This window comes from Vespa crabro, chromosome 6 (assembly GCF_910589235.1).
Source record: "Vespa crabro chromosome 6, iyVesCrab1.2, whole genome shotgun sequence".
Classification (NCBI taxonomy): domain Eukaryota; kingdom Metazoa; phylum Arthropoda; class Insecta; order Hymenoptera; family Vespidae; genus Vespa; species Vespa crabro.
This window is the reverse complement of record NC_060960.1, coordinates 943,263-956,214: the sequence shown is the minus strand read 5'-3', so window position 1 is coordinate 956,214 and position 12,952 is coordinate 943,263. Positions and strand designations below refer to the sequence as shown.

At 26.8% G+C, this 12,952-nt stretch overlaps 4 protein-coding genes across 6 annotated transcripts; 3 read left to right on the top strand and 1 right to left on the bottom strand.

Annotated features, from left to right (window-relative positions):
* Positions 1–236: 236 nt before the first annotated feature.
* On the top strand, positions 237–2,300 carry LOC124424793 (dolichyl-diphosphooligosaccharide--protein glycosyltransferase 48 kDa subunit). Its single transcript, XM_046964294.1, has 3 exons — positions 237–534; positions 694–1,320; positions 1,389–2,300. Exons 1-3 carry the CDS (start codon positions 390–392, stop codon positions 1,931–1,933), a joined length of 1,317 nt encoding a protein of 438 aa, XP_046820250.1. The 5' UTR covers positions 237–389; the 3' UTR covers positions 1,934–2,300.
* Positions 2,301–2,395: 95 nt separating this feature from the next.
* LOC124424792 (putative leucine-rich repeat-containing protein DDB_G0290503) lies at positions 2,396–5,993 on the top strand. Its single transcript, XM_046964293.1, has 11 exons — positions 2,396–3,137; positions 3,212–3,375; positions 3,446–3,627; positions 3,687–3,747; positions 3,833–3,959; positions 4,044–4,186; positions 4,266–4,368; positions 4,443–4,703; positions 4,773–5,204; positions 5,309–5,410; positions 5,525–5,993. Exons 1-11 carry the CDS (start codon positions 2,982–2,984, stop codon positions 5,621–5,623), a joined length of 1,830 nt encoding a protein of 609 aa, XP_046820249.1. The 5' UTR covers positions 2,396–2,981; the 3' UTR covers positions 5,624–5,993.
* Positions 5,994–6,033: 40 nt separating this feature from the next.
* LOC124425233 (glycerol kinase-like) lies at positions 6,034–9,139 on the bottom strand. Its single transcript, XM_046965324.1, has 9 exons — positions 8,639–9,139; positions 7,965–8,223; positions 7,657–7,880; positions 7,376–7,582; positions 7,162–7,272; positions 6,818–7,071; positions 6,543–6,748; positions 6,323–6,454; positions 6,034–6,234 (listed from the first exon to the last, which is right to left on the bottom strand). Exons 1-9 carry the CDS (start codon positions 8,711–8,713, stop codon positions 6,149–6,151), a joined length of 1,554 nt encoding a protein of 517 aa, XP_046821280.1. The 5' UTR covers positions 8,714–9,139; the 3' UTR covers positions 6,034–6,148.
* Positions 9,140–9,955: 816 nt separating this feature from the next.
* LOC124425236 (lysozyme-like) lies at positions 9,956–12,946 on the top strand. Of its 3 annotated transcripts, none has more exons than XM_046965332.1 (4): positions 9,956–10,179; positions 12,281–12,460; positions 12,563–12,636; positions 12,723–12,946. In XM_046965332.1, the coding sequence occupies exons 1-4, from the start codon at positions 10,113–10,115 to the stop codon at positions 12,855–12,857; spliced, it is 456 nt and encodes a 151-aa protein (XP_046821288.1). In that variant the 5' UTR covers positions 9,956–10,112; the 3' UTR covers positions 12,858–12,946. The 3 variants fall into 3 exon arrangements, with proteins under 3 accessions (XP_046821288.1, XP_046821289.1, XP_046821287.1); XM_046965333.1 differs by lacking the exon at positions 9,956–10,179 and adding an exon at positions 11,158–11,365; XM_046965331.1 differs by lacking the exon at positions 9,956–10,179 and adding an exon at positions 11,447–11,985.
* The last annotated feature ends 6 nt before the right edge of the window (positions 12,947–12,952 follow it).

The window sequence follows — 12,952 nt, the reverse complement described above, 5'->3', positions numbered from 1 at the left end:
TGACAAATAAATAAAAATTTTGAATTTAATCTGTGATGAATAATCTTTAAATGAATTAAATTTGAATTTAATGAGTGATGTAAATGATTTCAATACATAACAAGTTAATACTACGCTATATTTCGAAGAGTGAACATCGAGCTCCCCTATTCTGTCTCCACATTATCGACAATATACAGCAGCCTCTTTCGACATAACATTTTATAATACTCTTTACATTTCATTATTATTACTTTTTTATTATAATAAGCTCAACTTTTGAAATTTACTACTAGGTAGAGCTTCGATCAGTACAAAATTTTACTTGAGATTTTGTTTCTCCTTTAAATGTGAACTAAATTCCCTACGCGTTTTAGCACGACAACACTGGTTGTGTCTCGTGGCAATAGATGATAACCAAAATGAAGTTAACGTTTAAATATTTATCTTTTCTCTGTATTTTCGCTTTTGCGAATGCCGGTGGACCAACTCTAGTATTGCTTGACAATCTTGCAATTAAAGAAACACATTCCATATTTTTCAGAACGTTACAAGGTATGTGAATAGACTTATTTTTTTATCATTGACAGTTATGACCAATTTTTCTATTACCTTCTATATGAAAGAAATTTAAATAATATTTATAAAAAAAATTTTACATTTATAATAAAATGCATTTTTTCGATAATTTGATCTATGAATTTGTAATTACAGATGCTGGATATAGTTTAATATTTAAATTAGCTGATGATGCTAATTTACAACTTTCAAAGTATGGAGAATATCTATATCAACATTTAATTATATTCGCACCATCCATAGAAGAATTTGGTGGTTCTTTAAGCGTAGATGCTATTACAGATTTTATCGACGGAGGTGGAAATGTATTGGTTGCTGGATCTTCACAATCAGGAGATGCATTACGTGAACTGGCATCAGAATGTGGTTTTGAAATTGATGAAGAAGGGGCTTCTGTTATTGATCATATGAATTATGATGTTTCTGATAGTGGTTATCATACCATGATAGTAGCTAATCCAACTAATTTAATTGATGCTTCCGTTATTGTAGGAAGTAAAAATATTCCTCCATTATTATATGAAGGAACAGGATTAATAGCAGATGCTAATAATCCTTTATTACTTCGTTTATTAACTGCAGCTAATTCTGCTTATTCTTATAATCCGAATAATCCAATTAAAGAATATCCCCATGCTGTTGGTAAAAATACTTTATTAATTGGAGCTCTACAAGCCAGGAACAATGCTAGAGTTTTATTTTCTGGTTCACTCTTCTTCTTTAGTGACGAAGCATTTACGAAATCAGTTCAAAAAGTACAAGGTAATACAAATGTTTACATACATGCACTAAAATATTTATTCGAATATAAAATAAAACTGTATATTTAGGTGATCAAAAATATGAAAAATCAGGAAATGAAGCAGTGGCTAAAGCTATGACTCAATGGGTCTTTAAAGAAAATGGTGTAATACGAGTCTCTGCTGTTCACCATCACAAAGTTGGAGAAACACAGCCTCCTCCAGCCTATACAGTAAAAGATGATGTTGTGTATTCCATTGATGTAGAAAAACTGTCTGGTGATAAATGGGTTCCTTATGAAACAAATGACCTACAACTAGAATTTGTGCGGATTGATCCGTTCGTTCGCATGACTATGAAACCAACTGGCAAAGGGCACTATGAAGCAAGATTTAAGATTCCTGATGTATATGGAGTATATCAATTTAAAGTAGATTATACTCGTATGGGTTTGACGCACTTATATAGTACAACTCAGGTGTCTGTTCGTCCTTTACAGCACACGCAATATGAACGATTTATTCCAAGTGCATTCCCATATTATGTCAGTGCTTTTTCAATGATGGGAGGTGTATTCCTATTTTCTTTAGTATTTTTGCATTATCGGGAAGATATAAAAACTAAGTCTGAATAACTTAATTATAAAATAATCGAAGTTCAATAAGACACTTTACATTACATTGAAGTAAAATAAACTGTTATAGATATTTTTTACTGTATTATAATTGTATTGTAAAAGAACTATCATTTTTTACACATACTTTATGTAAATTATAATATCTAATGTTATTCTTATAAATATTGAAAAGTTTTGTGAATCAAACTTAAAATGTTGTAAAATAGATCATATTAATGAAATGAACAAAGTTATTAAAGTAACATACATTTTAATATATGGGCACTAATATGCAAAACCTCTTCTTTTGATGCAACGTAAAATATTAGTTAAATTCATTACACTTGTATCATTGATATTGCGAATAAAAAAAAATGGCACTGAACTGATGTTTTTAAAATTACTACTCAAAATAATATATATATATAATAATAATACGCTCCGAATATAAAATAAAATTAAATAATATATAAAATGTAAATTTAAAACTCAAAATTATAAATAATTCAAATTCAATTGAAGTTAAGTTAATAACTTAATATGAGACGTTAGTAATGTTATTCTTACTAATTAGAGTAAAGTTTAAAAAGTGACAAATATTTTTATAAACATAATTATCAAAAACTAAGTTTTTTGAGAATAATCGTGTCTGTTTGCGTAAAATTACTCGTACAATTTATAACATCGAAGTCTTCAATTAACTTCAGCAGTGCACTTCGAATTTTAACGAATTTAAAGTGTGATTGGCCAAATTAAAAAAAAAAAAAACCAAAGTATCGGGTATCAACCATCATTATATTTAATAATAAAATTATGTACATATAAAAACTTAGATGACCAAAATTTTTTTTATAAATATTCCATAAACATCATTGTGTGATTGCTTACCATATCTTACCAGTGAATATTGTATCAAATTCTTTTACATATAAAGAGCAATACAATTAAGTTACGAAAAATCGAAGATATTTTTTCTTTGTAAATTACGTTATATACGAAGTATAAGTTTTCATAATTTTCTTATTAATTTATAATAGTTTGTTTCTACTATCTTAAAACCATCATAATGCAATCAGAAGAAAATAAACGTAAGGGAGATTTTTTACATCATACAAATAGCCCTGAAAAAATAAGAAAAGTAGGCCAGACTAGTAGCAGATTTGTAGATACATTAATAGGACAATGGTCGAAGCATACAGGAATGCAAATTTCTTCAATGCAAGTACGTTCGATTCTGGAAGATTTACTTTTTTAACTAAAATTATTCTCATTACAATTAACAAATTCGATTTTCAGGTAAAAGATTATAAATCAAGTATAGATGAAACAGAACAAACAAACAATCAAGATCTCAAAATACAAATTTTGCAAAAAAAATTACAAGAGGCAGAAGATAATATAATTACGCTTTCAACGAATTTAGAAAATGAACTCAGTATTAAAGACGAAATATCAGAGAAGTTAGATATTAATATCAATCTTATTGTAATATTAGTACATTTCTCAGTTCTAATGTACTTTCTTTCATAGATTGACTTCTACATGGGAATCTATAGATACAATAACGAACTATTGTAATTATATGTCTGAAAGTATGAAAACATTTCAAGAACATATAAATCATTTAACTACTTTATACAATACTATAATAGATATGCAAAAAAATACAGTAGAACGACAAGAACAACAACTCTATGATATGAAAACAAAAGGTATGTAATCTAATCAACATAAAGTATATTACAATTTTTATATTATTTTACAAACATAGATGCTGATCATCAAAAGTATATTAATCAAGTAGAAGAAAATTTAGTGATGCAAGAGAAAAAGTAAATACTGTTTTTTATACATTATATATTAATTTACATGAAACTTATTGTATATAATAGTCTTACACTTTTAAATATTCTATAGAATACAAGAATTGATTTCTGTAAAACATATATTAGAAGAAGAAGCAAAAAGTTATGAAGAGAAATTATCTTTTGAGAAGAACTATTTAATAAGTCTTCATACAGAAGAGAAACTAAAATTAATAAAAGTATGTTTTCTTATATATTCATATATTAATGTACAATTAATGATAATTCGAATGGCTTAATAATGTTAATAATGTTCGTTTCAGGAACATGAAATTGTTATAAACGAAAAAGACCACTTACAATTATCCATAAAACAAATGGAAGAAAAAACAAAGAATACAGTAGACTTAATTACTGAAAAGGAAATATGCATTACTAAATTACAAGAAGAAATGAATTCTTACATGTAAGTAAAGATGAGTATAAGAAAATATTATTGCATTAATTTCATATAATTTTTTTCTACATCTTATTTTATATGTCAGAAATCAGATAACAGTACTCTCATCTCAGAATACAGAATTAATTGAAAATATCGAAAAATTAAAAAAAGAGAAAGAAAAAGAAGCACAAGAAAAAGCAAATGAGGTATGTAATAAAACTAGAATATTCAAATTTATACTGTCATGATTGATATCAACATATTTATAATTTTAATATAGGTAAAACAATTGTTAGAAGTGATAAGTAAAAACAAAGCAAAAGAGAGCGAATTAACTGAAGGTATAGGACAAAAAATGGAACTATGTAGATACCTTGAGAATAATTTATTAGATACTAAAAATAAATTAGAACAAGCAGGAAATACTATACAAAATTTAAAAAGTAATGAAAATGTTACTATTATAAATCTTCAAAAAGCAATAGAGACTTTACAAAAAGAAAAAGCAGAAATGTACACGGAATATCAAACACAAATTCAGGTCTTTATATATTTCTAAGATTAATTATAAATATTTATAGAATGTTTTATATTTATTTTCTTTATCTAGCATATAAAACAATCTGAAAAAAAAGTTCAAGAAAAGCAGGAAGCTACTTTAAAGGAGGAATTTAAAACTACCACTACAAAAATGAAAAATACAATAGAACAATTAAAAGAAGATATTACAAAACTTCATGAAGCACTCGAAGAAGCTAAAGCTGAAAATAATACATTGCGGAATAAAGGTTTTGAAATTAAAGAGAATAATAATAAGTTAAAGAAAAGTGTTAGTAATATTTCCAAATATAAAGAAAAAAATCAAACTGAATCTGAGTTAGAAAATAAATATACAAAGTATCAAAAAGAATTAGCCTTGGCTGAACAAAAATATAGAAGTATACAAGTTAAAATTGATAAACAAATGGAAACACAACTGGATATATTAAAAATTCCACCATTTTCACATTCTCAATCTCAAAATAATAAAAAGTTACAAAATGTAAGTACTTTTTAAATACGTAAAACCGAATATTAATGTAAAAATAATATAACATTATATTAAATCAAAAAAGATGAATATAATTTCAACTAATATTTTTTTAGATAAAAGATAAAGAGGAACTTTTCAATGAATTGCAAAAATCGTCTTCGCAACAAACACCAACACAAATGTTTAGTGTTATAGCAAGTCAAGACAAAATTACGGTATAATAAATACATTTTCATTTGTAGGAACATGATAACTTTTATTATTTACTATATATATATATTTAATATTATAAATCATTTATTCCATAATATATTTTTTCTACTAATTAGGAAACAGAGAATTCACCTGGTGAAAAAAAGTTCTTTAAGTTAAGAAATACACAAGTTCGACGATATGGAAATCAAAAGAACAGAATTATTAGAACATAACATATTTGTTTATACACGTTATCATATGCATAATCAAGGAGAAATATACAATTTTTATATTTTTGTTATAATAATATTATTGCACAAACTATTTTGAAGTAACAATTTAAAAAGACGAGATTTTAATTCAACTTTTTACTCCAGTATTATTGTTGACATTTTTGTAAATCTAATCAATGATAGGAGTAAAATACCTAAAAATCAAGTCAATTAAATTATATTTGCTAATTTTTTTAAGTTAAATACTAACCTTCATTAAAATACATTTAAACATTTGTATAATTCTTTATATAATACATATATAGTAAAAAACATGAGAAGTATTATTTAATATATAACATTTCACTATATATGCAATAACAAATTATAATAGATGATAATATATTTTTTACAAAGAAACAAAATATTTATAGACATATTTAAAACTTTTGTAAAAATTTTTGTTTTTTTTTGTGCATATGTAAATTATTTCATTAGCATTTCTAAACTTTCTAAAATTAATATTTACAATATTTATATAAATAATTAATCATTCATCAAAGTTGAAGCACTATCCCATTTCATGGATCTTTCTACAGCCATTTTCCACTTAGAATATCTGAGATCTCGTTCTAAACAAAATATAAAAAGATAATATATCATTAGAAAAATCTTTAAATATTGACAAATAATTATAAAATAAAATATGTAATTCTTTACCATCTTCTCCTATCGTTGGTGTAAATTTTGTAACTTGCGATGCATCTATATCATTAATATCAATTATACCAATTCCAAGACCTGCCAAAATAGCTGCACCTAAGGCTGTTGTTTCCACCATATTAGGTCTTACTGCAACATAGTTTTATAAACTTGATATTCTTTTAACAAATTTTAATAAAAAATTTACTTGCAGTTACAAAAAAATATTCGTATATACCAACGCTTATTCCAGTTAAATCTGCTTGAAGTTGCATCAATAAATTATTTACAGTCATTCCACCATCGACTTGAAGTGTCATTAATTTGGTACCAGAATCTTTTACCATAGCTTCTAAAATATCTCTTGTTTGGAAACATACAGCTTCAAGAGCAGCTCTGATAATATGATACTGTTGTGTATCTTCAGTAATACCACAGATAACTCTAAACAATAATGAAATAATAAAAAATAATTCAACGTTTATTATTTAATTCGATTTACGAAATATATACCCGCGTGCGTCTTGTTGCCAATAAGGGGCATATAATCCAGAAAATGCTGGGACGAAATATACATCTCCAGAACATCTTACACTTTCTGCCATATCTTGTGACTGTGCAAGATTACTAAAGAGTTCTAAATTATCTTTCAACCAGGCTAAAGCAGCTCCTGCTACTGCCACTGATCCTTCCAGCGCATAAATTGCTGGTGATTTTCCTATTTTATAAGCAATCGTTGTTATTAAACCTTGAGTTGAATCAATTTTCTGAAAACAATAAAAAATAAATAAATAATATAGAGCATAAATAATAGTGTCCGCAACCACATAATTAATTTAAATAATATGTATACCTACAACATTTCCAGTATTATAAAGTAAAAAACAGCCAGTGCCATAAGTAGCTTTTGCCTCTCCTGGTTTTAAACACAACTGACCTAACAAAGCTCCTTGCTGATCGCCTACACACTATAAAATATGTAATATAATATATTCATAAATACATTCAAAAAAAACCTTTGAACAGAAATGTTTATATACTAATCAATATTGAGAACAATAAGTAACTTACACCTGCGATAGGTATACCAGCCAAAACTTGAGGATTTGAGATAGTAGCATATACTTCAGCACTTGACCTTATTTCTGGAAGGATATGTTGAGGTATTCCAAAGAAACGGCATAATAAAGGATCCCATTTTAAAGTCTCTATATTCATTAACATTGTACGTGATGCATTAGATACATCTGTTATATGCAATTGTCCCTTGGTAAGATTCTATAAAATAGAAAATATCTAAATGTAAACATAAGATATTTAAAACAAGACTTTATCTTAAATGATCAGCTTACCCATATCAACCAAGTATCAACCGTTCCAAAAGCACACTTTTTTGCTTCAACAGCCTGCTTTACACGTGATATGTTATCAATTAACCACCGTATTTTTAATGCGCTAAAATAAGGAGACATTGGAAGACCGCAAAGAGGTTTTAAATAATGTTTATTTCTAGTTTTATTTGGAATACTATCGAGCACATCTTCCATCGTTGTTGTTGTTCTCATATCTAACCATACTAAAGAAAATAAAAAGCAATATATCTTTACATATTAATTGAATCGTAAAGTAGATAATTATATCGATGAATTATATTTTATACCAATCGCATTATGCAAAGGTTCTCCTGTTTCCTTATCCCAAAGTAAAGTGGTTTCTCTTTGATTTGTGATACCAATAGCTTTGATATCTGATGTACTTATGTTGAGATCTGTTAATTTTTCTACTGTTTTTTTTATACACTGTATTACAGCTTGGAGAATCTCCTTTGGATCTTGTTCTACCCATCCTTCTTGAGGATATTTTTGTTTAATTTCAATTTGATGAGATGCCACTACTTTTCTTTGTAAAACGTCGAATACCTAATAGAAAACAGAGAATATTTTAACATTTTAAAAGATTGTTAATAGAATAAGCACTTATAAAAATAAATATTTGCAAATATACAAATTTGAAAATAATTGTATAAAAAAATTGTCTACAAGTATTTGTTAACTAAAACATATATAATAATCTATATCGTAAATTTGTTAACAATTTCGCATAAAATAAACATATAATTTTGTTATTTAATGAAAAATAATACACAAGGTGTACGTAAAAAAACATTCCCTGTAAGCTCCATTATCTATAATGTACATATATCTTGTTATTTGTTTCTCGACAACATAATGTTCTACACATGTCATTTAACGTTCATCCGCACGAATAATTCATAAATAAACAAAAATCAGATTTTTATTAATGTTTTGAGAGTATTATGAAAAAATAACTTACCAAAAATCTAGCACTACTCGTACCTTCATCGATTGCACCTATAAGAGGCCCAAAACGAGTAATATTTTCAGGCATTATTTTTAATCGTCGTTCAACTTCCTTTTTCGACACAAAACTATTGTATTTTAACCTACATATAACCTTTACCTATTTAATTACGTAACAATATATGTAGGTCAAAGAAAAAAAATTTAATTTAATGTAAAATATAATTTAAATATAATTTAAATAAAGGACGCAAATTTTTTAATAGTGATATGTAATTTATTTTCTAAAAATTATCAATCGTATACATATATACTTATGCTACAAATGCAACGAATAATCACACTCTACATATGCATATATATTCCTGCATGAAAAACATATTTGAATAAAATCTTTAAACAACATTTCTACATATTTTGCATTATATAGGATGAAATGGGTGGAATTATTTTACGTACATAGGTCAGTCATAAGATAATAGACGTGGTGATAATACCTAACTCTTTTTTTCTTTTTCTTTAACATACGAAATGTTCAATCTCGTAAAGTAAAAAAATCCTACAGATGTCATAAAAAAAGTATCGAATTCGACTCCATCGATAAGATACCGACGACTCACTTATCTTTCTCTTGCGTACATTTTCCTCCCTCCAGAGGTCGCTGAGTGACATTTTTAATGATCCTCGGCTACACGCATGCGTATCGTAAGATATATACATATATATATTTATTTCGTTTTATTAATTTAAAAAAAAATTTGTATAAATAAGAGAAATTAATATAAAAGATTATATATCACATATATAATTACTGTTCAATCATAGATATAATTTCTAATTTCTAAAAGAACTTATTAATTGGAGTTAATATATACATATATATATATATATATATATATATATATATATATATATATATATATATATATATATATATATATATATATACATATATATATACACATTTTCAATAACGTAATTTCGAAGAAATCATTAAACGTGAATTAAAATAATTTCACTTATATTGCAGTAACAAATGGAAAATTAAATGCAACGATAAGATGACCATCATTTTTCTATTATTTCTTGTGATGACAATTATATTTCATCCTTAGAAAAAGTATTTCATATATTAATATTTAAAAGAAAAAAAGAAAGGAAAGAAGAGTTGTCTGTTCGCTTGTATGAGTGAAGTATATTACACGACCAATCGTGATTGTTGTATTTTTTTTCGAACAAGATCTTTGATTTCCCCACTTCTCTTTCTCTCTCTCTCTCTCTCTCTCATCGAGATATTAAAAACTAAAGACACTAAGCTATACAACCGCGTTCCTATATAAGGTGTTTATTCGCTCGGAGAGTGGATATCGTATCTGCATTCTAAGGAGTAAAGATATTCCTAAGAGCAGAAAACGAACTATAGTCGTGTATTATATTGAGATTACTCTATCCTATTTAATAATTCATATCATCATTTAAATAACAAAATGTCTAAACAATTTTACCAAATCGTTGGAATTCTCACGTGTTTTCTTACATTCGCCGGCATTTATGGTAAGTCTTCCTTTAATAAATCTATTATACAGTTTTAAAAAATTAGAAGAGTTCAATTTACTAAAACTTTTTATGCTGACTTAATTCATTAATCATTAATTGACTCTTCATCGAGTTAATTATTAAAAAATAATTTTTAATGATTAGTATATAAATATTTTTGCAGTATTTAAACCTTGTATTGTACTTAAATGTTCTACTTCCGGTTCGATATCACGTAACTGTCGTTTTTAAATCAGGCCAAGTATTTCTTAACTGAATAATTTAACTGAATACTTAACTGAATATTTATAAAAATATAAATATATTTTTCATATAATACAGATGTCAATATTTTCCAAGGAATATTTAACCTCATTAAATAACTGTTTTATCAATGATGGAAAAATCCAATGTGATGCTAGTTAAATATGCGAATCCTATCACGTTTTATAAGGAATCGCTTGGTGTCAACGTCAGTTTTAAAACATGCGGTTTTGCTTTAACCTTGAATGTTTAATACTAACATGTAGCACATATATAAGTGTGTACCGGATATAAAATTATATATGGTATATCTTTCTGAAAAAATTTATCCCTTTTGTAGATAAATCTTTTTTTTATTTACTTTTGTAAGTATTCAACGACATATATATATATTAAAAGTAATAATAGAGATCACAGTAGTCACTGATAATCTTTTTAATAAATTTACCATTATATTTTCACCATTTCAATAGAAATCTACCTTTTTCGTTGATTAATATTTTTTTTGTTTTCTATTGAAATATTTGGTTAAAAGTAATAATATAGATTAATGATTATCGATAATAATAATCATAAATTTATATAGATCTATTCATAATTAATATTTGTACGATGGTATAATAATATAAAGTGTTTCTGGCACAAAAGATAAAATAAAATAATCCATAATAAAAATCACCGTAGATATAGTGACGTAATCATACTGTACAATATACTTCTCGCTTTTTTTTTCCACCTTGCCGGTACCTCGACGTCATACACGAAATTGGTCATAGTGAACGAAAGTATGGTGAATCGGGGAGAAGACAAGGACGAAGAGAGCAACGCGTGTATATGATTTACATACTACATATACACACATATATACCTACATAGAGATGTCAGATGATTTGTCACACGTTTCTTCTTTGTCATACATGCACCTACACGTATGTCATTGGTGCGACTTTACATTATCATAATTCATTAGTTTTCGTACAATCAGGATATGTAAGGATCACATTTGAGTGTCTATAGGTCCCTCTCCCATTTCTACTTTTTTAAAAATAGATGTCTTGTGATGTCATGATCATAAATTTTTATTATAATTTTTACAATACGTATCAAAATTTGTAGGATGATCAAAAAGTTGTATCTATTTAAAAAAAATAACCTGAAAAACTTGAATGATTTCATGATAATTAATAACATCATGGTCAATTGTGTGATTTTGTATCAAAATACATTAAGAAATATTTTTGAAGCCTCGTAAAAGTTTAATGAACTACGATCGATCATCAATCCTTCGATTCTATTTTTATTTTTGCTGAAATTATTTATTTTCGAAGATGCGATACGATCTTCAACTTGTCTTGACTATCAAAGTCCTCGTCTTACCAGATCCGCTTTCTTTTTTTTATAGACTCATGTACATCTCTATATAAAATAATTCCTTCTCCGATGAGGATTCTTAATGGAATTCAAATTTTTTCGAAGTGAAAAAAAATTCAATGTTCCTACCGGTTCGGAGATTAGAAAACAAGAATGTACCAGACGTAGAATTTTCAGAAACGATACGAGGTGATAACTTTGGGAAGATAAAAACCAGTTTAACCAGATTCAGTCTTTGGATTTTATTGAACCACTTCTCATGTTCCTATCGTATTTTTATAATTAGTGGAAAAACTGGATGCAAACGATTCGCTTATTTTTTGTTATTGAAGTTCAATATCACTTTTGCAATGCACTTAAAATATATTTTTATCTGAATAAAAATATTATTCAAATAATATTTTAAGTCTTGGGTCAACCTATAATAAAGACAAAAAGGAATCTCTTTAGAATGCAAATATTTATGCGTGGTTTTTTTTTTTAGCACAAAATACATCATCAGTTTCCAAGATATGTTTAGGATGCATTTGTGAAGCTGCATCAGGATGCAACACGACGCTCGGTTGCAATGGTGATGTATGCGGCCCTTTCCGCATAACTTGGGCTTATTGGGCTGACGCCGGTAAACCAACTCTAAACAACGAAGCGAATACTAATGAAGGCGGTCAGTAAATATTTTATAATACATATTTCATATACGTATATAAACACATATATTTCAATTTGTATTATTATCGTCTTATGTATAACTTCTTTTTATGTACAGCATATGCAAATTGCGTTAACGATGCATTTTGCGCTGGACGCACAGTAGAAGGTTATATGAACAAGTTTGCTCGAGTAAGTACTACGAATAAATTTTTATATTTATTTTTATATTCAGAAATGATATATTACAAATTTTTATTTTTTGTTATATTTTATAGGATTGCAATGGTGACGGTGTTATTAATTGCGACGATTTTATTCGTATACACCGTAATGGTAGAAACGCTTGCACGACTCCATTGAATAGTAAATACGAAAATATTTACAAGCTTTGCATGCAAACGTTCGGTTAATATTTTATACAAATTGATACAAAAATGATAAACTGATATTATTTTACATGTAATGTTAAGGATAACGATAAACGTTTTAGGATGTAAAATTCGGA

Excerpts from the sequence above, each read along its gene's own strand:
- LOC124425236 (XM_046965331.1), top strand. The coding sequence starts at position 11,916 with ATGTTCCTACCGGTTCGGAGATTAGAAAACAAGAATGTACCAGACGTA. Across the intron at positions 11,986-12,280 it reads ATTTTCAGAAACGATACGAG|CACAAAATACATCATCAGTT; the intron begins GTGATAACTTTG and ends TTTTTTTTTTAG. Across the intron at positions 12,637-12,722 it reads ATATGAACAAGTTTGCTCGA|GATTGCAATGGTGACGGTGT; the intron begins GTAAGTACTACG and ends TATATTTTATAG.
- LOC124424792 (XM_046964293.1), top strand. The coding sequence starts at position 2,982 with ATGCAATCAGAAGAAAATAAACGTAAGGGAGATTTTTTACATCATACA. Across the intron at positions 3,748-3,832 it reads TTAGTGATGCAAGAGAAAAA|AATACAAGAATTGATTTCTG; the intron begins GTAAATACTGTT and ends AATATTCTATAG. Across the intron at positions 5,411-5,524 it reads CAAGTCAAGACAAAATTACG|GAAACAGAGAATTCACCTGG; the intron begins GTATAATAAATA and ends TCTACTAATTAG.
- LOC124424793 (XM_046964294.1), top strand. The coding sequence starts at position 390 with ATGATAACCAAAATGAAGTTAACGTTTAAATATTTATCTTTTCTCTGT. Across the intron at positions 535-693 it reads ATTTTTCAGAACGTTACAAG|ATGCTGGATATAGTTTAATA; the intron begins GTATGTGAATAG and ends TTGTAATTACAG. Across the intron at positions 1,321-1,388 it reads ATCAGTTCAAAAAGTACAAG|GTGATCAAAAATATGAAAAA; the intron begins GTAATACAAATG and ends CTGTATATTTAG.
- LOC124425233 (XM_046965324.1), bottom strand. The coding sequence starts at position 8,713 with ATGCCTGAAAATATTACTCGTTTTGGGCCTCTTATAGGTGCAATCGAT. Across the intron at positions 6,749-6,817 it reads TGGCAACAAGACGCACGCGG|AGTTATCTGTGGTATTACTG; the intron begins GTATATATTTCG and ends ATTATTGTTTAG. Across the intron at positions 6,455-6,542 it reads TTTAACTGGAATAAGCGTTG|TAAGACCTAATATGGTGGAA; the intron begins GTATATACGAAT and ends ACTATGTTGCAG.